We start from the raw sequence: 20658 nt of genomic DNA, 5'->3' as shown, positions 1-20658 counted from the left end.
CACTATGTACATGGTGTATAATGGGACTTTTAAGCTGTGTATATTTCTAGATGTTTCTTTCCAGATAAAGAGAAATACATAAAAACTGATAAAAGTGTTAAAAAAAGGACAAAAAGCACAGCAGAGACTATACTCCCATGCCAAATTTCATAGATTAATTTTTTGTCAGTTTTTAAAAATGCCTCACATTTTTAACCCTATATTCCACAAATTGCTGAATGTACCTGAAAAGGAAGGAACATATTTCCCCATAGCAATACAAAATATCCATCAGCACAAAAAAGTTAATGTTATTTTACTTCTAGTTTGTATGTTCTACTTGCACCTTTGTTATTCTCATAGCCCAAGATTAATTTAAATATAATAATAATATATAATAGTAAACGGATGAATTTATGGAAGGTGAGGGCTTACACTCTTAGATGTTAAAGATTTGCTAATGTCAAATGAGAAAAGAAGCATGTGAACTGCCTACTTCTATAAAGATTCAAACATTCAGGGTCCATGACTTATGTGTGGTGCATGTGTTAACACGTGTTATGTTACTCTGTGATACAAACACTGAAGATAACTTTTATGGTCAGGCTCTGGTGCACCAAACCCAGATTTTCTAGTAAGTTATGAATGTACAAAGTTTCCATAGTCAAGGTGTAGACCACTTCCTCTTGCCACCTGTGCCTTTTTATTGCCTCCAAATGTAAGAGGCAGATTCATTGGTCATTGGGAAGATATACTTGGTGGGAGGAGGTCATTCGTTTCCTATGTCTAATTAAAAAATTAAACTGTTGTATAAAATACATTTCATCCTTAGCTATATTGAAGAAATAATCATGACTGTAGTTTATTTTCTGGTACAGAGCATGAAATTTATGTTTTGGTTAAACTTAAACAGGTTTTTAATAATACGTTTCCATTTCCATACAAACTGTGACAAAATATCTCACAGAATAATGCTATCACCAAATAATCATGAATATAACAGTCAAGGAACTACATCTTATAGAGTGTATAGAAGTCAGGTGCTGGTGCTACATGGCTTGCAGATAATCTCCAAGAAGCAACTTGAGGCTGGAAACGTTTCAGTAAAGATGAAACAGAGGAGCGCGAGCCAGGGCACAAAGGCAGGGGGGGGGGGAGCAGGGAAGGGGATGTGACAGAGAGAGACAGTTTCAAAAAAGTAGAACTTCAGTAACCTCTGGGGTAAATAGTCTAGGCGAATAACTTCTACCTGCCTTGGCCCCCACTTATGCTTGCACTGAGCTGTATCAGAAAGTAGACATCATAAACAACCTACATATCCAAAGGAAAAGCTAGTGACCCATCAGAGTGTGAAAACGACCTGAGGATCTGAACAGTATCCAACCCAACCGCACACAACGATATCATAGGTCATTATTTAATTGTTATCTGTCATCAGTCGCTCCAACTGCATCATCTCATTCATAATATCCACCCAAATAGACAGTCTTGGTCCATCAGTAGGTTTCCTGCATCTGAAAATGAAGGCTTGGGCAGCAATAAGACAATAGTGAAGGATATCTGCCTTGAGTCTGGGAGCAACTTCAAGGGTCATCTTAATCTGGGTGGATTGCATAGAATGGTAAGCTCCAAACACCCTCCACCAGAAGGGCTGTATCTTTTTTAATTTGTAAACCTGTATACCAGGTGACGAGGGAACATGAAGTCGGCTTTCTGGCCAATCGGGAAGCTAGGCGCCGTCATTACCTGCTGCCCGACTTCCTGACCGGCCGTAAAGCCGGCTCCATGCTCCCTCGTCACCAAGTGCTGGCTTGGGGCAGTCAGTGCGGGCTCTGGGCAATCAGTAGGGGCTCCGGGCGGTCAGTAGGGGCTCCGGGCGGTCAGTAGGGACTCTGGGCGGTCAGTAGGGACTCTGGGCAATCAGTGGGGTCTCTGGGCGGTCAGTAGGGACTCAAGGCGGTCAGTAGGAGCTCCAAGTGGTCAGTAGGGGCTCTGGGCGGTCAGTGCGGGCTCCAGACGGTCAGTAGGGGCTCCGTGCGGTCAGTAGGGGCTCTCGACGGTGAGTGCGGACTTTTAATGGACAGTGTAGGCTTTGGGCGGTCAGTGCGGGCTCCGGGTGGTCAGTGGGGTCTCTGTGCAGTCAGTAGGCGCTCCGGGCAGTCAGTAAGGGGCTCCAGACGGTCAGTTGGGGCTCTGGACAGTCAGTGGGGGCTCTGGATGGTCAGTGGGGGCTTCGGGCGGTCAGTAGGGGCTCTGTGCGGTCAGTAGGGGCTCTGTGCGGTCAGCGTCGGCTCCGGGCAGTCAGTAGGGGCTCTAGGTGGTCAGTAGGGGCTCCAGGCAGTCAGTGCGAGCTCTGGGTGGTCAGTGAGGGCTTTGGGCAGTCAGTGCAAGCTCTGGGCGGTCAGTGTAGACTCCGAGTGGTCATTAGGGGCTCTGGGCGGTCACTGGGGGCTCTGTGCAGTCAGTAGGTGCTCCGGGCGGTCAGTGCAGGCGCAGGGTGCTCAGTGCGGGCTTTGGGCAGTCGTTGCAGGCTCCAGGCAGTCAGTAGGGGCACTGGGCAGTCAGCAGCGGCTCTGTGTGGTCAGTAGGGTATCCAGGCAGTCAGTAGGGGCTCTGGGTGGTCGGTAGGGGCTCTGTGCGGCCGGTCACCGACCCGGATACTGAGGCGATCCAGGTCAGAACTGCGTATAGTCACATGTTATTGACGTACAGTGGGTTTGGACTGGCACATCCGTCACACTTATGTCTGCACTTTAGAGATTCCCCTAACTTTTGGAACTGGAAGAGAGGGGACATTTCCACATAGAGGAGACTGACATCAATTCAAACACAGTACAGGTTGAGATGCTTCACGAATCCATCCAAAACAAAAACGAGTTTTGCGTGTAGTTACATTATAAATGTATATCAGAGGTTCCTTATTTTGTATTAATATCCTGAGTTAAATTTGATGTTGATTTCAATTTATATGCTATCCAAAGCTGAAGAGAGGGAATAAAATCAAACTTCACATATCTGATGTGATCATAGTCTGATGCACTTCTGTCCTGTCTTATCTGAGGTGAAAGGATGGACAACTGGAGACTAAACCTGACATCTGCAGCAGCTACTGGGGTGTTAACTTTTAGCAATCAATTCCTTGTTTTCCACGTATGTATGTCTAAGTGATCCATGTTAACTTTTAGCAATCAATTCCTTGTTTTCCACGTATGTATGTTTTAGTGTTCCATCCTAGCAACTAATTAGCTTCTCCTTTTTTTGTTAGGAGGTTAACATGGAACATTAAACTTTTCATACAAAACCTGTATACCCCAAAGCTTGGCCACACATATGACAGTCTCATTGTCCAGTTGAATGAGTTATGGTTGAATTGCACATTACAATTCTAACATCTCTGGGGTAACATTAGATCTAGTCATAAGAAGTCACTGGAACAATTTTTATTAGCTTTCAACATATTTTTGATATATGAGGTGCAAATATATAGTGCCACTATAAATAACTACTACAAATTTTCTACTATGTAATCTAAATGGTTGTCAGCTAGATTGTCCAATTATATTCTTCATGTGTGTGAGTCATTTTCTAATACATTACATGCATTCTCCAGTGAACTGTTCAGTTTTTTGATTGCTCATAGAGAATAGGTAAAGTCCATACTTGTTCTCCTCCAATTACAAATCTCTCCCAACAAGGGGGACCTCAGGAAGAAGTAGTATATACAGAAGCGTAATATTGACTAAGTATGCAAGGAGCAGGCCAGCACTAAGTGAAGCCACAGTCAGCAAAGGTGGATAAGTCAATCTTTCAAACCAAGCATTTGGGGGTGCTTGGGAGGCACTATACATGCTTACCAAGTGTCCCCTTTTAAAGCTTATAAAGTAAGCTGTACTGCTGACCATATTCTAGGTATTTTTGGGGAGTTGTAACCAGATTTTATTCACAAGTACAACCTAACAATTCACAGAAATGTTCCACTTAGGTAGTAGATGGACAGTCAAAACTATTGGTGGTAGGTTGCCTTTTATTTTTGGAATCGCAAGCTGGTTGAAATTGCTTATGACGGACAAGCCTGCTGGGAGGGGGGTGGGCCTCTGTCCTCAGCTGAACGTCCCTTCCCATAAACCCTTACACAGCTGTGTTTATGGAAGCATATCACTTTCATACAGGCTGGTGTCAGAGGGAGATACAGCAGCAGTACACAGGTAAACAGAGGGGCCCCTGAGAATGGAGCTTCCTTGTAAGGGGTTATCCCTGTTATATGCTTGTCTTATACTGGGGTTAGTATGATTCATAGGGCCGTCGCCTGAAATTTATGAACTGGAAATTTTAAAAAATAAAATGGTTGATATTAGAGGTGCACCGAAATGGAAATTCCAAAACCGAAACCGAAATAAAAAAATTGTCAGGCCCAAACCGAAAATGTTTTTATTCTAATTCTCTCAAATGTTTTAAATATTTTATTTTTATTATTTTTTAAAACTTTTTAATTTTGTTATATTTATTTATTAATTCATTTTTTTCTAAATATTTTGATTTTTTTTACTTTACTTATAGGGGCTTCGGGGTAATATTGGGGTTCTAAACAGACCACTGATATTTCCCTTTTAAAATAGAAAAAGAGATTGAGGACACAAATTCCTCAATCTCTTTTTCTGCAACCCCAGTTATCAATCCTCTATGAGTGTTCCAGGTCATTCATAACATGAGGAGAGTGTATGTTGACTATAACAGGAGGTGATGTAGATCACTTCCCATTCATTCATAATTGAGGATATAGTCAACATGCTATGTCCTCAATTATTTACAAACATTCAGCGATCACTGATCGCTGAGGGTTTGTATTCGCTCTCCTCTCTGACACGCTGTCACAGGAGTCTCCCACAGTGGTCGGCCGACTGTCACACTTTCTCACCTCCCCGCTTGGACACAAAGCAGCGCCCAGCGGGGAGGAGAGAAAGCAGGGATGCACCAATGTGTCGGCACAAAAATGGCACTTTCGGCATTTAGCCAAATTTTGGCCGATATATCAGTGCATCCCTAGTTGATATACACTTGAGAGCAGAAGCACTAATCTCACATGAATATTTTCCTACAATATATACAATAAATATACAATAATTACAATAAATATACAGTAGAAAAAATAATTTACTGAGTTCACTACTCACCTATTAAAGTTAATACAGATTTTAAAGACATGTACTTATGTACAAAAATGTACATAGAGGTACTTGAACATACTTTCAGACACCAAGATAGGAACAGCTATCAATCCCCAAATACTGGGGCACTCTAGTGTGAAAATCTGAGTTCAGGTATGTCTCCACCACACCTTACTATTGCTGTATAAATATGATAAACTGCTGTGGAATGTAAGACATAGACTATAGGCAGCATTTTATTGTTGGAACAAGACAGTAATGACTATTCATCAGTGTTATTTTGACAGCAAATTTCATTTTAGTCTTAGTTTTAGTCTTTTGACAAAAATAGATTTTTCTTTTTAGTCGTATTTTAGTCATCTGAATAATTTTAGTTTTAGTTGACTAAAATTGAATGGATTTATTTTTAGTGTAATTAATTATTTGAACAATTCTCTAGAATTTCCAAACTCATTTCATGATATATTCCTGGAGTAAACCTCTATTAACCTGTTATTACTTATGGTATTAAGGTTTGAACATGCAATGCAGACACAGATATAGCCGTTGTGATATAGAACGTCTTCATTTATTTAAAAATTAAAACCAAGTTTCATAAACAAACAAGAATATTACTTTTTCACAAACAGACGTGCAACTTTATATTCAAAAACAACAAACTTTATTGACTTTAACCCCATTGTACATATTACCTGAATATAAAACTTTAACAGTTCTCTGTTAATCATGAAAGCAAATGTCAAGTAAGTTACTCAACACAACAAAAAGTTTCTGCAGCTAGCACAGCCACAGTATAATAAAACCTATACGCATGGGTTATGCTTTTATCTAGAAGGCGAATCAATTGACTGACTATTCTAATTCTCACATACCTTCAAAGAAAAAGGTCACAGGCTTCAATACCATTAGTGCATGAAAGTATACCAACCATTACTCTTATCAACCCCTCTCTTTCTCCTTTTCCGTGAGCATGTTAGTGTGCTGTGCTTACGTTTGCATCAATTTCAGGATAAGTAATCTTCAAATGTCACTTCAAGTTTATTGTGTTCTTATCGGTGATTGACGCTCCACATAGCTTACAAAGGGTCTCGTTCTCGTCAGCACCAAATATAAAATGCAACCATACATTTTCTCTTGTCTTTCTCCCTGCTGACATGATGTCTCCTGTACAGTTTGTGGCTGTGGTTGTGCAGCAAGTGCTGTGTTAGCTGGTGTCCCGCTGGGTAGTATGCTGAATTGTGCATGTCTGCATACTGCCAGGAAGAGCTCAATGAACCGGAAGTTGTCCAATTGCCGTTTAATTATTAGGCGAAAATGCACAAAATTTTTGTCATAATTTTCGTCTCATTAACTGCTCTAGTATTTCATTTTCGTTTCGTTTTTGTCATGGAAAAACAGCCAAATGAGGGGAAAAAAACCAAAATACTTATTTGATGAAATGCCCATTTATTTCCATAAAGATCTCTGGTGATGGTTTGCAATTTGTCTGAATTTTCTCTGCTTCACTCAGTTACTAAGGGTGCCCATACACTCTGCGAATTTGGCTGTTTCTTGAGAAACTGGACGAAATTCAGAGTGTGTGCAGCTGTCTGCACCCTTTCAGTCTGCATCCCCCTGTCAGCTGATCAAAGGAGAAAACCTTCAGAAAACCTTCGTAGGACCAGAGCTGGCAGTCAATGAGATGCCGGCTTTGGTCGGATATTCTGACGGCCGCTGTCAGAATACAATGCAAGCAGCGGGGATTCCTCGATCAACACACTCGTAGTGTTGATGGAGGAGTCTGCTCTATTTTTTTTGTTCAGCAGGCGGGTAAATGAGAAAATAGATCAGTGTATGGCAATCCATAGTACTTGCTCAGTTCTACTCTCTGGAACTGTTTCAAATGTATTTTTGTGGGCCTAAGTTCTACAAATTCAAAATTTCCTCCACAGGAAACTCAGTCTGACACTTGGATTTCTTGTACAGGCTGTAAGCAGCTGACCCCTCTCTTTGAGTTATTGTAACAAGACCACTGTACACCAGCTCGTTTTTGTCACAGACTTACCCGGCGTGTCCCCTCGTTCCAGCGACGTGTCGTCTCGTGTGTGACGTCACGGCGACTCCTCCTACGGGGCGCGGCTAACAGGGTAAAGGGTCAGCGGGCTCGTCACTCGGCGTTCTCTCGTTGTGGAGAGTCGAGTGACGATCAGAGAACCTCCACGCTATCTTACCTATCCCTCTGTCCCTCGTTCCAGCGACGTGTCGTCTCGTGTGTGACGTCACGCCGACTCCTCCTACAGGGCGCGGCTAACAGGGTAAAGGGTCAGCGGGCTCGTCACTCGGCGTTCTCTTGTTGAGGAGAGTCAAGTGACGATCAGAGAACCTCCACGCTATCTTACCTATCCCTCTGAACTGAGACACCCGCAGGATATCCGAAGTACAACCCCGCTGTGAGCTTATCAGTGTACTGTGCACCCAAACCGCAAGTATCCTGGGACTTTTTCCAACTCTAGTAGACACTGCTACTCGCCCAGTGCTTGCTTCTTATCTGCTTAGCTGCTGCTATCCCACACGCACACCCACTGAACCACTCCACTTGTACCGGAATACCGCATATTCAGATTGCATCTACTTGCTAGGGGTAACTGGACTGATACTGGCTAGTGCTACTGCGGGGACGCATGTGGGGTTGCCATACTGCTTTACATGTTGCTTGCTGATAACTCTGTGGGAGTCTGCAGGAGCTATCCTCCAACTGCATATTGCTGATTGCTATATTGCTGACATACATGCATGGATGTGCATTTCATTGCTTGCTGTTGATTTAACCTGCCTAGTTCATAATCACTGAGTCAGTCCGTGTGCCATGTTCACATTTGCTCTGCTTGCTATCTACTAAATCAGTGCTTCACCCACTGTCGAGCTCCCCAATTTCACCGGATCTACCGGTACCTCAGTAATACCGCTTGCCACCCAGGAGGGTGGAGTAGGGTGCACTATCCCCAAATCCCAACATCATACCCCTCTGTATAGTTTAACAAGAAGCACATGATGAGTGCGGTCTCCCTCTAGCAGTTACTGTAACTGGGAGTCGCTCACTGAAACTTCCTCACCTACTTGAATCCCTATCTGTTCCGCAGCTGTGATCCAGCTAGACAATTATCACACTGCCGCCCCTGACAGTTTTATACGCATTTGCTCATTAACATTAATGCGTAAAATTACGCATAAAAACGTGTAAATACGCGCATCAAAAAAATTTGTAAAAACACGGAAAAAACGCTGTCACCTAGGTTTGAACCCAGCCTAAATGTTAACACCAGGAGGAACCTACAACAGACTGGGGTAGATCAGGAGTTATCAACTCTTACAGCTCAGAACCAGTATCCTTGGGCACAACAGGTTCTAACCCCTTTCAAATAACAAAGGGGAACAATGGAGTTACGCTTAATAAAACAAAAGTGTGTACCAATCACCAGGGTTTCAATAGACTATTCAAAAACATAATTGTCCCCCAAAAAATAGAAATCCCTTAAGCGGAGTTGGTCTGAGTAAACAGATTGCATATATGTCTAGTTAATGACAAAATTAATCATTGAAAAAATACATGTACAAACACCTCAGACAAAAACATCTAAAACCATTAAAATAGCTTCTCTAGGGGTCACACTGGTTCAACGGTACAGGTTTGGAGACTACAGATCTCCTGGGTGGCAGGAAGTCTCTGGAATGAACACGATGGTGTAACATAAATTTGAAAAATACAATATCGAAGCTTTACTCACAACGCGTGTGGCTTCAGAGGGAGGACAGTTCTGATCCGATCCCACATTGATGTGCGAGCTTAACTGCTTTCAAAGAAATGTATCCGTGTGAAACGATATGGATTCCAGAGAATCTATTTGTATCCAAGGACCGGAGACTCAGTAGATGCCTGTTTCTCCGCTGGTTTGGGACTCACATTAATCCGCAGGACTTCGTTCCAGGTCCATGTAAACATCCAGGTGGTATTACAACAAGTGCGGCCGCACAAATGGATGAATTTGCGATGGAGTCCCCACGGCAGAGTGACCGGATCTCAGTGGGGCTGGAGAGCTGTATGTGAATGCACTTGTGGTTGCCCGCTCGCTTTACTCGGTCTCAGCTACAATCTCAGCCAACTTAGCCGCTGTTGTGTTCAGAGACAGCCCGGTCCAGGTTCACTCCGTCTTTGAGAATACAAAGGCACTCAAGGTATCGTTCTCATCTGACCATGTAGGCAATCAAGTGGTGAGTATCCTGGGAAGCTAGAGCACACGCTACCCTGACGCGTTTCCCCCCACAACCGGGGCTTCTTCGGAGGGGCGTGTGATTGATGTCCTGCAAAGGTGTGTTAAATAATTTGCTAATGAGCACTAATTAGAATCCGAGTGTTTCGCTCAAAATTGTGCAATCCGTGATCCAAAGCAATACTTTCTTTTAATATGGGTCAAATATAGTTACACCTGTGGAACAATAGCTATATTTTCTGGATCAGAATATCTTTTCTGCACATTTGTACACAAGTTTCTCGATGTATAGAAAAATGGAGAGTGATGTAAAAAATAATAATAATAGTCCTCATATCCATCCATATATTACTATTGAAACTACTGAGGGAAACTGTTTCTGGGGGAAACAGTTATGAAAAAGCCCCCCAGAAGAGGGTTGTGTCCAACATCAACAATACATGTACACATATATATAATTATCTACGGACCCCTATAGTTTCATAATCATACTCAAATGGAAACAAGCATAAAAATAAACATAAACATGAACATAAAACCCTCATAAACCTGTCAGTTCCGGAACCTGCTGGGTCATTTATAAGCTGAGATATACAATAAGAAGTGTCCAAAATCATGATTAGAGTTTAAATCCTAAGAAGTTATTTAACGTTGTACACATATATATGTGTTCGTTTATATACGTTATTTAAGAGTATTAAGCTTATAGTTCAGATGGTTATTGGCCATAAACCCGCAAAGGTCCGTAACTGAAGGGGGATTCCATCCATATTTGGAGTGACACATAGTAATCCAACAGGAATTTTGCCATATGATCTATACTCAGTAGTTAAAACTGATATTCCAAACTTCAAATTAATGACATAAAACAGGTAAGGTGTGTATTCACTTTATATCACCCATATATGGAACGTAAGATGGAGATAAAAAGGAGATAAAAAGCACTATGTTTGACATATTATTCGGGTTTAGAGATAGCAGCTGAAATTAATCATATCATTAAGCCCTGGTGCCTCATGAGATTCCGTCTGATGGATCCACCTACATTCCCTTTGTAAAAGAGATTTGTCCCAATCCCCCCCTCATCTAGGTTGGTGGACCCTGTCCAGTGCAAAAAAGCGAAGTCTGTCGACCTGTCCATTATGTGTATTGATAAAGTGTGCCTAACTATAGGTGATCTCAGATCCCTGGCTGATATGTCAGCCAGGTGATCTGAAATTCTATTTTTAAACATGCGTTTAGTTTTGCCTACATAAAACATGTCACATCTGCACAGCATTAAATAGATGGCACCCTTGGTCTCACAATTCACAAAATGGCGAGACTTAAGACGTTTCCCCCGGGGTGTACTAATCTCAGTTCCAGTTTGGACATATCGACAGAATTTGCACTTTTGACACTGGAAGGTGCCTGGATACTTGCAGCAAAGGCCACTACTATACCAGAAGTCGCTATTGGTCAGTTTGTCTTTTAGGGAGGGGCACCGTCGGTAGGTGATGTTGGGTCTAGTACCACAGAACTTTGAAATTCTGGAGTCCCTGGTGAGACAATGCCAATGTTTCTGAAGAATCTTTGATATTTTCTTGTGCTGATTATTGAATGTCAGGATTAATCTCACAAGGGGGTCCTCTCTGTCATTCTTATTAGATTCGACTATTTTTATTTCTGTTTTTATTCCTATTAACGGGCAGTTCAGGTCCGCCTTTTACTCTCCGATATGCTTTTTTAAGTATTTTGTTCGAGTAACCTCTTGCCCTTAGCCTGATCCTCAAACTTTGGGCCTCTCTTTCAAAGTCCGTGTCCATGGTGCAATTCCTTCTAACTCTCAAATACTGGCCATACTGGATGCTGTTCTTCAGGCTCTCTGGGTGGGCACTACTTGCTTCAAGGATGGCGTTACCTGCCGTATCCTTCCTGTACAGGCTGGTGTAGAGGATACCGTCGGCATCCTTACACACCAAAATGTCAAGGAAGGATAATCTACTGCCGTCAAATGTTAGGGTGAATCTTAGATTGAGGTTATTGAAATTGAGGATGTCAACAAAATCTCTCAGCAAGTCTTCTCCCCCCGTCCATAGTATCAGGATGTCATCTATGTACCTGTGCCAGGATAACACCTGGCACAGGTACATGGATAAGTCCTCCCTGGCAAACAAATCCTGCTCCCAACCGCCCAGATATAAATTGGCGTAGGAGGGTGCACACTTGGTCCCCATGGCCGTGCCTTGCTTTTGTAAAAAATGTTGGGTATTGAAAAGAAAGATATTATGAGTCAAGACAAATTCCAAAAGTTGCAGTAGGAAAGCATTGTGCCTACTCTCAGTTGTCCCCAATGTAGCCAGAAACCTTTCTGTCATCTTTAGCCCTTTAGCATGCGGAATGGATGAGTATAGGGCCTCAACATCTAGACCTACCAGGAGAGTGCCTTCAGGCACTTCTAAATCCTGGATCAATGCAATAAGATGTGGCGTATCCCTGACGTAAGAGGTCAAGGATTCAACATGTGGTTTAAGGAAGTGGTCTATGTATGAACTCACATTCTCTGTCAGTGACCCACAACCGGAGACGATTGGCCTGCCCGGGGGTGTCACTAAGGATTTATGGATCTTGGGGAGGGCGTATAAAACCTGGGTCCTAGCCCCTTTCCTGGTCTTTTCAAAACTGAAGAAAATAGATTTTGCTGGAGTTGTGTTTACATAAAATAGAACTCAAACGTCTTTTTAGATTTCGATAGAGTAGCAAAGGGTTGGCAAAATGTACTTAATTAGTGCTGTATTACCAGAACCGGACATGGGAAAGATCTCCCCATCATAGTTGCCAAGTATACCACTGTGCAGAGTGGTAGCGGGTGCCAAGTGCTGGAAATTTCTGCATTAAACTACTGTAATTATGCCAACACTATCATGTGGCCTAATATACATGGTGATAGTATAGTTCCAGCCAGAAGTAATCTGGGAGAAAGGTAGCATCATGGGAGCATGTGCTCAGGTAGGTAACTATAGAAACTAGTGATGGGGATTTTAATATTGTTGCCATTGACGCCAATGAAGGTGTTTAAATGATTGCTGACACTGATGATGGGGTTTTTATTATTGCTCCCACTGACACCAATGCGCACGAGCAGGTCGTCAATCACTGCTAAGATGCTAGTCTCTCTCTTGCAAGCTTCTGCCTTCTGCAAACTTGGTTAGCAAAATAAATGTGTAATTACAATGCTAAATCATGGTGTGATCTCATTGTGATGTTTTGCAAACAGAAATATAACAGATTTATAGTATTGATTTGTCTAAATTGTGAGTTTATTGGTATTTTACTTATCTGATGTTTCTAACTAATACATTACTCCAAGGAAACCCATACTGAGAAATCAGAGAGGTTGCCATTGCTGGTCTTTCCTTCTGAAAAATGTTAGTTGGGGCCTTGTTGTTATATTAATCCAAAGACTTCAGTGCTTTTCGGTATGAATAACTGGGTATTGCATTGCAGAGTGATTATTGTTTTTCAGCCCAACACAAGTCTTTGTTGACTTCTATGGACTTCTGCGGAAGCATGCTAGACACTTGTGGGCTCTACAAAGTGCATTTTTTAGAATGTATTTTTATAGAAGGATGGCATGGGGTTAAAGGAGTCACTGCATTTACTATCCTGTTATAACATCAGCATTGTAACAGGAATACATACTATAGTTGTTTTTGATGATACAATCAGCTTACTTATATGTAGTGAATACTGCATTCTGTCTGCCCAACTTCCTGGATTCCCAGTGTGCTTGGCATCTCTTTCCCTGCTGCCTGATGTGATGTAATCTTAAATTCTGAAGACGACATATCTGATCATGCATTGTTTCCAGCAAGCAATGATACAGTTTTTTTGTTCAGTTGATGAGTTATAGTTAAAAAGGCAGAATCTGTGAGAGTTGTGGCACAAGGAAGTTCGGATTCAGAGGGCTGAGTGAAATTGTGTCAGTGCATTGAGGGAGTGCATCCTATGAGCATCTTCAAAAAGTAAGTCTACAAACCTCTAGATCGATATGGTTATTAGGAGTTAGACAAAACCTATGGAAATTCGGTATAGAAATACATATTTATTTTTAGTTTTTGACCATAGATAACGTTTAAATGTAACTTAAACCTTCGTCTTAACTCCAAATCTACCAAAATACATTTGGGTTCTTCAGTACGTTCGAGTTGCAAGTTTTTATGTATAATTAATCTTGCAAGGTTTTGTGTGTACAATCACACTTAAAGAACAGAACTATGTAAAAATAGATTTATTTGGAATAAATAAATAAATATTGACATAAAACACACATAGGAAATGCACCATGCTTCTTTCTATCTGTTCATATCACAATAGTGCCTCATACCATACACCCCAGAATATATCGTCACAAATTCTCAACACTTTCTGCCTTAAATGACATATTGGTGACCCCCATCTCCTCCCCAATTGCCCGTTTTAATTTTCTACTCCCTTTTCTACACCTAAACCAATAAACAAAGACAAAGATCCCTACAAGACCTGCAAGTATTGCCAAGCCTATTCCTACTGCCAAATAAATATATGATCCATAGGGGTCATAGGTATTATAGATGCCACATGGACCTGTAATGCCTCCCGGGCCAGGCCATCCTTCTTCTCCATCACTGGGCTGCAGCTGGCTTTCTCCTGCATCATTTATGGCCACTACACACACCCGGTATGGCATGCCTGGGACAAGGTTGGGGATTGAGAAGAAGCGGTAAGATTGATTGAGCAAGGGTCCTTTCTCCAGTGGACCTTCAGGAGAACCATACAGCAACCTGTATCCCTGCACTGTTGATAAAGGTGAGCACCAGCTCACACTTATGCCTGTCTGTCCAGGAGTTATGACATTCAAACGTGGAGCATCAGGGAGAATAGAACGTCCACTTATCCCAGGGCAAGAGCATTTGCCTCCTGTGCTCTTCTGTATCTCACTGCATGGGAGCTCCAGATGCTTGCAGCGGTCGAAGGGGCAAGGTGCATTAAAAACTTGTGGGGGCAAAGTGAACTGCTTTTTGTAACCATTGTCCTCGTCATCCTCATAGTTGTCATAGTCAATGTCTTCAGTTATGAATGGAATTCTCTCTCGTGTTGTCTTGTGGCTTTGTGTGATCTTGCGAGGCTGAGCAACAGAAGACTGGTCGTCTTCATAGTCTGGAGAAGCAGTGGTGAGAGGACTCACTGTATTATTCAGTGGGACTGTGTTATTCTTGTTCTCCTCTGTTTCTGCTGTGTTATTTCTCTCAGCATGCAAACCTGGGATGGCTGCGCAAAGTGGAAGAAGAAGTAAAAGAAGCCAAGAAAGAAAGAACTAAAGAATTACAAAGGAACAGAAATGTCACAAGCAGGAGAGAGAGGAGGAGGGAGAAGAGAAACCAAGAAGAAAGAGAAAAAATATCACATTAAAATTGGTCTGAAATGAAAAAAAGATGTAAAAATCTATTTTAAATATTCAATAATAATTTCATCAGTGTTTTCTACTCTACCAGGGACCTGACTGTTAAAGTGACTACCTGCTGACAATAAATAAATAACAAAAAAGCTCCTGTAAAAGAAAAAACTTTAGATTTGCCTATCCGGCACCCATTCGTAGAATCTTTGCTCAGCAAAGCTGCCCAAAGTATCTTCACATTAGACACACTCCTGGGTGTGTCAGATGCCGGGCCCCCCCCCAGCAGTACAAAACACAGAACGCAGTGGGGGATGTAGACATCCCACACACCTGGACCTGTACTGTGAAGATTCTTCCGATGGCTTTGCTTAGTAATAGAACAAAGGTTTGAAGAACGAGTGGTGGTACAGAAAAAGAATAAAGTGTCTTCTTTCAGCTTTTCCTTTATTTTTGTTATCACAGAATAATATTATTCTTTGATATATTATTCTATTGAAAAAGGTAATTGTTGTTGATGAGGTCACAGACGGCACTTGATGTGCAATCCATCCAACCATTATTGCCCAGATTGGATACTAGTCATCTCATCTCATGGGAAGCCTAAAGATGAACTCCAGTAAAATAAATATTTAATAGTGCTGGGTAACAAGTAGTTAACTCTAATGAGGTGTATGTCATCTCCAGGATCACTGGCCTTTTTTTAAATTATTTACTGTTTCATTGATGCTAGACAGTAGCTTTTGATATACTCCCAGTGCAGCGGCAAGAAACTTGCAGTTGTCATACACAGAAACCATATTATTAGCCCCTCTTCTCTTCTTGTCCATTCACAGAACACTAGGGATCTATTTATAAATAATCTGCAGGGCCCATTTCACTGTAAATATCTGGGAACGTGCATTCTGTGTGAATAATAACAAAAACGATCGCTGTTAATACATTTTCTTTTCAGGCCAAATATATTGCCATGTAATACTGCACTATGGCCACTAGATGGAGCTGAAGAGTATAGGAAATGAGTACTTATTTCATATGCTCCTCAGCTCTATCTAGGCACCATAATGCAGTATTACATCACAATACATTTCTGAAAAGAAAATATATTAAGAACGTTCATTTTGGCCATAATAAAGGTCAGGACACTCCTCTGCTATATCCACAGCTTTAAAGAGAACTCCACGCAAAAAGTTATTCCTTGCAGTGGGGCTTCCCCTGAACTGCAAGGGTGAAGTGCTTGTTTTGGTCTATGGAGGAAAATAACAAAGTTCTACTCACCTGTCTTCTCCTCAACTCCAGCAATGTCCCTGAGCATCTTCATGTCCTATACACAGTGTATCGGTCATGATGAATCAGGGACCTTAGACCACTGGAGCAGAGGAGGACATAGCCTCCAGGGACCGGTCTAAGAGCGAGCCGGCTTGGAAGATCGGGTGAGTATAACTTTTTCATTTTACTGTTTAGCTGTTTTACTGTTTAGCTGTTAGATTTCTTTCGTTCATCTCATAGGATAAACTAAAGGATCTATAAGTGTGTGGCCAGCGTATCCTGATAATGTACAGTACTGCTGTGGAGGAACAAGAAGTACAATATACCCAATAGGGCACGGGGTGAGTGAACTCTGGCCCTCCAGCTGGGGTAAAACTAGGAATCCCATGATGCATCTGTCTCTGGGAGTCATTCCTGTGGCTGTTAGAATCTTGCATTGCCTCATGGGATTTGTAGTTCCAAAACAGCTGGAGGACCGGAGTTTGCTCTGCCCTGCAATAGGGCATTTTAATAAATGAGATCATAGATTGTTTTTCAGTTTCACGGATATCACTTATTTCATGTAACACATTGTGGGGAATACATAAAAAAACAATCAGCTCCTTTTTTCAGTGTGTTCAATTAAGCTTTGAAAATAAGAGAGGCTGATTGGTTGCCACGGACAACTGCTCCAGATTCCATCTGCTCCAGATTTTATGAATCCCCCCACTGCTAATAAAAAAAAGCAATGTCTGCAGTAGAAGAGCTTAAATAGCAAATCAAACATAAGTGTCCAAAACAACACAAAGTTATTCACAGCAGCTTGCAAAAAGACCGATACTCAAGTCCTTAAACATTATTCAAATATTGCAGCAATAGGAGTGAAACTTTTTGATCTCCAGTGTAAACCAACACCTTCTGTAGAGGAAACATACCATACCAATGGACCCCAAACATACAGAGGTCATATTTTACCTCTGTATATGTGGGGTCCATTTGTCTGGTGAGTTCCCTTTAAAGAAGGTGATGGTGAGGGCAAGAAGTCTCAGTCCTAGTGCTGCAACTTGTAGAATAATGTAACACAGAGAGGGAAATGTATCAAACCTGGGTCAAACAGAATCTGGAGAATTTGCGAAGTTACCAATCAGCATCTCTCTTTCATTTTCAAACCTTGAATGAACAAACTGAAGAGAGAGAATGATTGGTTGCCATGTGTAACTGCTCCAGATTCTGTCTGCTCCAGTTTTGATAGAATCTCTCCAGAGGGATTTTCGTTTCGCTGGTCATGAATAATATCTAAAGCCTGGAAAAAGGTTGACATACTTTGTGCTGTTGTAGCACCATGACACGCAGTCTGCACATACTACATGAAGTTCAAGTTCGGCAAGTAGAAAGTGAAGTTCAATAGCAGCCACCAGTGTATCTGTTCACTTACCTTCCTGTCACAAGACATCTTAGAATCTCGTAGTATGTCCTGAGTTTATTGAATCTCTGGGAATCTATCCGGTTGTTTGGAGCTGTTTCTTTTCTCTGTACCCCAGTGTTGTTTTATTGTTTCAGATGATCAGAAGTGGAATATTAGGAACGGTATATTGGTCTCTTCCTCATGTACGCTCTGCTGCTCTTTATACGGCTTGTGACTGTGATGTCATAGGACTGGAGTCTGATTCACTGACTGAGTATGTGGAAATAGAATGGGAGGGAAGGCAGGCACTGAGAAGAAAATCTTGGGGGGACACTGGAGGCTATCACATTGCTGGAATATCATCTCCAGATGAGGATAGGACTGTGAGAACTTGTCTACTTCATCATACTGAACTCCAGATGTGCAGACAACCAGGCTCTGTTTATACGGGTGTGATAGCAGGAATTCTTCCCTACAAGGAGAGATGATCTGATTAATCAGAATACGTATGCTATTATGAGACAAGTGTTTACATTGCCTGCAGTGCTGCTCACTAACCACACTTCCTGAAATGTTTGATCTCACATAACTACTACAATTAGAGAATTAACAAGGTCGGGTGAATGCAGGTGACATTACTGTGTAGTCAAAATGTAACAGCATGGTACAACTCATCAAAAAGTGATAGTAAGCTCAAATGAGTATCATTTAAAGACTCTAAAAATGACCCGTTGCTGTGGGGCTACCCCCGCACTGCAGGGGTAATTGCTCGTTTGGTCTAGAAGCTAAAATAAAAAAGATATACTCACCTGATCCTTGGTCCTGTGTTGGTGACTGCTCACCTCTCCCGCCTTTCGCTCTGGCGGTGCAACATCCCTCAGCGTCCTCACGTTTAATATAGCTGCATTAGAAATGATGACGTCATGGGTCCTTAGACAGGTATTTTTAAACCTTTTTCCAGTCATGGCACCCTTTAAAAGAATGCAACATCCCGAGGCATTCAAGTCTAAAATGTAAAACAATTAAGTGTACAAAGTGTACAAATGTGGCCCCTTCAAAATCCATGCATGACCGTTGTTCCCAGACAGGGGTCTGATATGGATTTTAAGGGGGAACCTCCACACAAAAAAATAGTCCTTCCTCCTCACATAAAGAGCCCCCTTTTTTCCATATCAAAATCCCCCTGTCACATTAGGAGTCCCCTTCACATTAGAGTGTTGAGTGCTCCCTTCACATCAAAGTCCTCAGTCCCACCTTCACATCAGAGTCCTACCACCGGGAACTGCAGCTGCGGCTGTATGGCAGAGGCTGGGAGGCAAAGTAAGCCTAGATAAAGGTGAACTTCCATTCTTTTCTGAAAGCATCCCACCCTCCCTGGCTTACCATCATTCATTTCCATGGAACTGGTGGCTGGCCTGCCTACACCATGGAAAGGCATAATGCTGTGCGAAAATATTGTGGTACCCCTGAGGAAGCCAGAAGGCACCCCAGGGTGCCACAGGACCCTGGTTGAGAAAGGCCGCAGCAGCCCGGGGCAGAAGAAGCTGCAGAGACCAATCTAGTAGTGCAGGGCTCAAAATTTCCACTCGCCCCCTCGCAATTTGCGAGTGAAGATTACGTGGGGGCGAGTGGAAATTAAGCCATTGAGTCAGGCACTCAACTCCCCAGGGCGGCTTCTCTCCTCCTCACCGCTCTCCTCCTCACCGACATGATGACAGCGATCCCTCGTCCATCCGTCCCCCCCCGGGTCCCCCCCATCCTCCGTGTGAGAAGGGCAAACACTGGAGCGATCGTCTGATCACTCCAGTGTTTGTAAATAACTGGGGACACATAGTACTATGTGTCCCCAGTTATGAATGAACAGGTTATGAATGAACAGGTTATGAATGAACAGGCTGTGATTTACATCACAGCCTGTTCATTCAAGATTTCCTCAATGGGGAGAAGCACTCAATACAGAGGCTCCTCCCTTTTCAGAAACTATTGATAGTAAATATTTTACTATCTGTGTCTGAATGAATGGGAGTGCTGAGGCTGCAGAAAAGGAAATTGAGGATTTGGTGTCCTCAATTTCTTTTCTATTTTAAAAGGGAAATGTCAGGGGTCTGTTTGGACCCCTAATATTTCCCCAAAGCCCCCCCCAACAGTAAAAATAAATAAATAATAAAAAAAATTATATTAAAAATTAGTAGTGAGTGTAGTATCTTTAATTTAGCCTCTAGACCAAAACCAGTAGTTGCCCCCTGCAGTGGGGGGTAGCCCCACTGCCAGGGTTACTTTTTAGATTTCCTGGAGTTCTTTAAAATTGTTGGAGTGATCTGAATAAAAAGACACATATCATCCCAATAGTGGACAATTTTATAAATAGTCTCCAGCAAGGGGTTAAAAAACAAAAGCATAGCTCTGGCTGCAATACTCAGCTTCTCCCCAGTTCTGTCCCCCACAGTAATTGATTTCCACCACTAGATGTCCTCAGTTTTCTGGGCTGAATGTCAAGACAGAGGACATCACCCCTACAATGATGATGCACCCACATACATTGATGCAGAGAATATGCGTTGTTGAGGACCACCAACCACTGAAGAAGATCCAAAAAAGAAGAGGAGCCAGCGTGTCACATGACTAGCCTGAAGACATCTATAAAAAGCTATGTATAAAAAAAAACTGTTGGGGGCCAATAGGGGATGAGGGGGTGATGGGTGGGCTCGGAGGTAGGCTTTAAAGTTAACTTTACTGAGCTGACCTCTGCTTCTGAAAATGTTAGTTGCCAGTCTCTCATGGCGTAAGTGCTTCCTAAATCACTGGCCTGGGACAGCAGTGCAGATCAAGAGTTCTTACTTCACTTGTTGCACACTTGTTCCCTAGGGTATTAGTAAAACAACGGGCCTTTACTTACCTTATCCCATGTTCCCCCAGCAACCGGTGCATTCCTCTTCTCCTTGATGGCCCAGGTTGTGGTTGGCCCCTCGTAGGGCTATTGATAATAAACACCTACCACATACTCTGAGGAGTGTATTTATAAAAACAATTGCAGAGCCATTTATCCTTCAAAACGGCATGTAGTTTTGTGAGACCTGATAACTGCAAGTGGCATCCATAGTGAGGAAACCCCTCCATGTTCTTCCACACTAGCACCTAGAAATTGTTAGCATTTTGTAAAGATTTCCTAAACCCTTTGAACCTTGAATGTTGTTCAGAATG

At 42.3% G+C, this 20658-nt stretch overlaps 1 protein-coding gene across 1 annotated transcript; it reads right to left on the bottom strand.

The window, feature by feature from the left end:
• Positions 1 to 13742: 13742 nt before the first annotated feature.
• Positions 13743 to 17514, bottom strand: LOC108794548 (LRRN4 C-terminal-like protein). Its single transcript, XM_018565612.1, has 2 exons — positions 17488 to 17514; positions 13743 to 14726 (listed from the first exon to the last, which is right to left on the bottom strand). The coding sequence occupies exons 1-2, from the start codon at positions 17503 to 17505 to the stop codon at positions 13779 to 13781; spliced, it is 966 nt and encodes a 321-aa protein (XP_018421114.1). The 5' UTR covers positions 17506 to 17514; the 3' UTR covers positions 13743 to 13778.
• Between the last annotated feature and the right edge of the window lie 3144 nt (positions 17515 to 20658).

This window comes from Nanorana parkeri, unplaced genomic scaffold (assembly GCF_000935625.1).
Source record: "Nanorana parkeri isolate BGI_ZX_2015 unplaced genomic scaffold, ASM93562v1 scaffold25, whole genome shotgun sequence".
NCBI lineage: Eukaryota > Metazoa > Chordata > Amphibia > Anura > Dicroglossidae > Nanorana > Nanorana parkeri.
The sequence above is the reverse complement of the archived record's forward strand: the minus strand, read 5'-3'. Positions and strand labels throughout refer to the sequence as shown.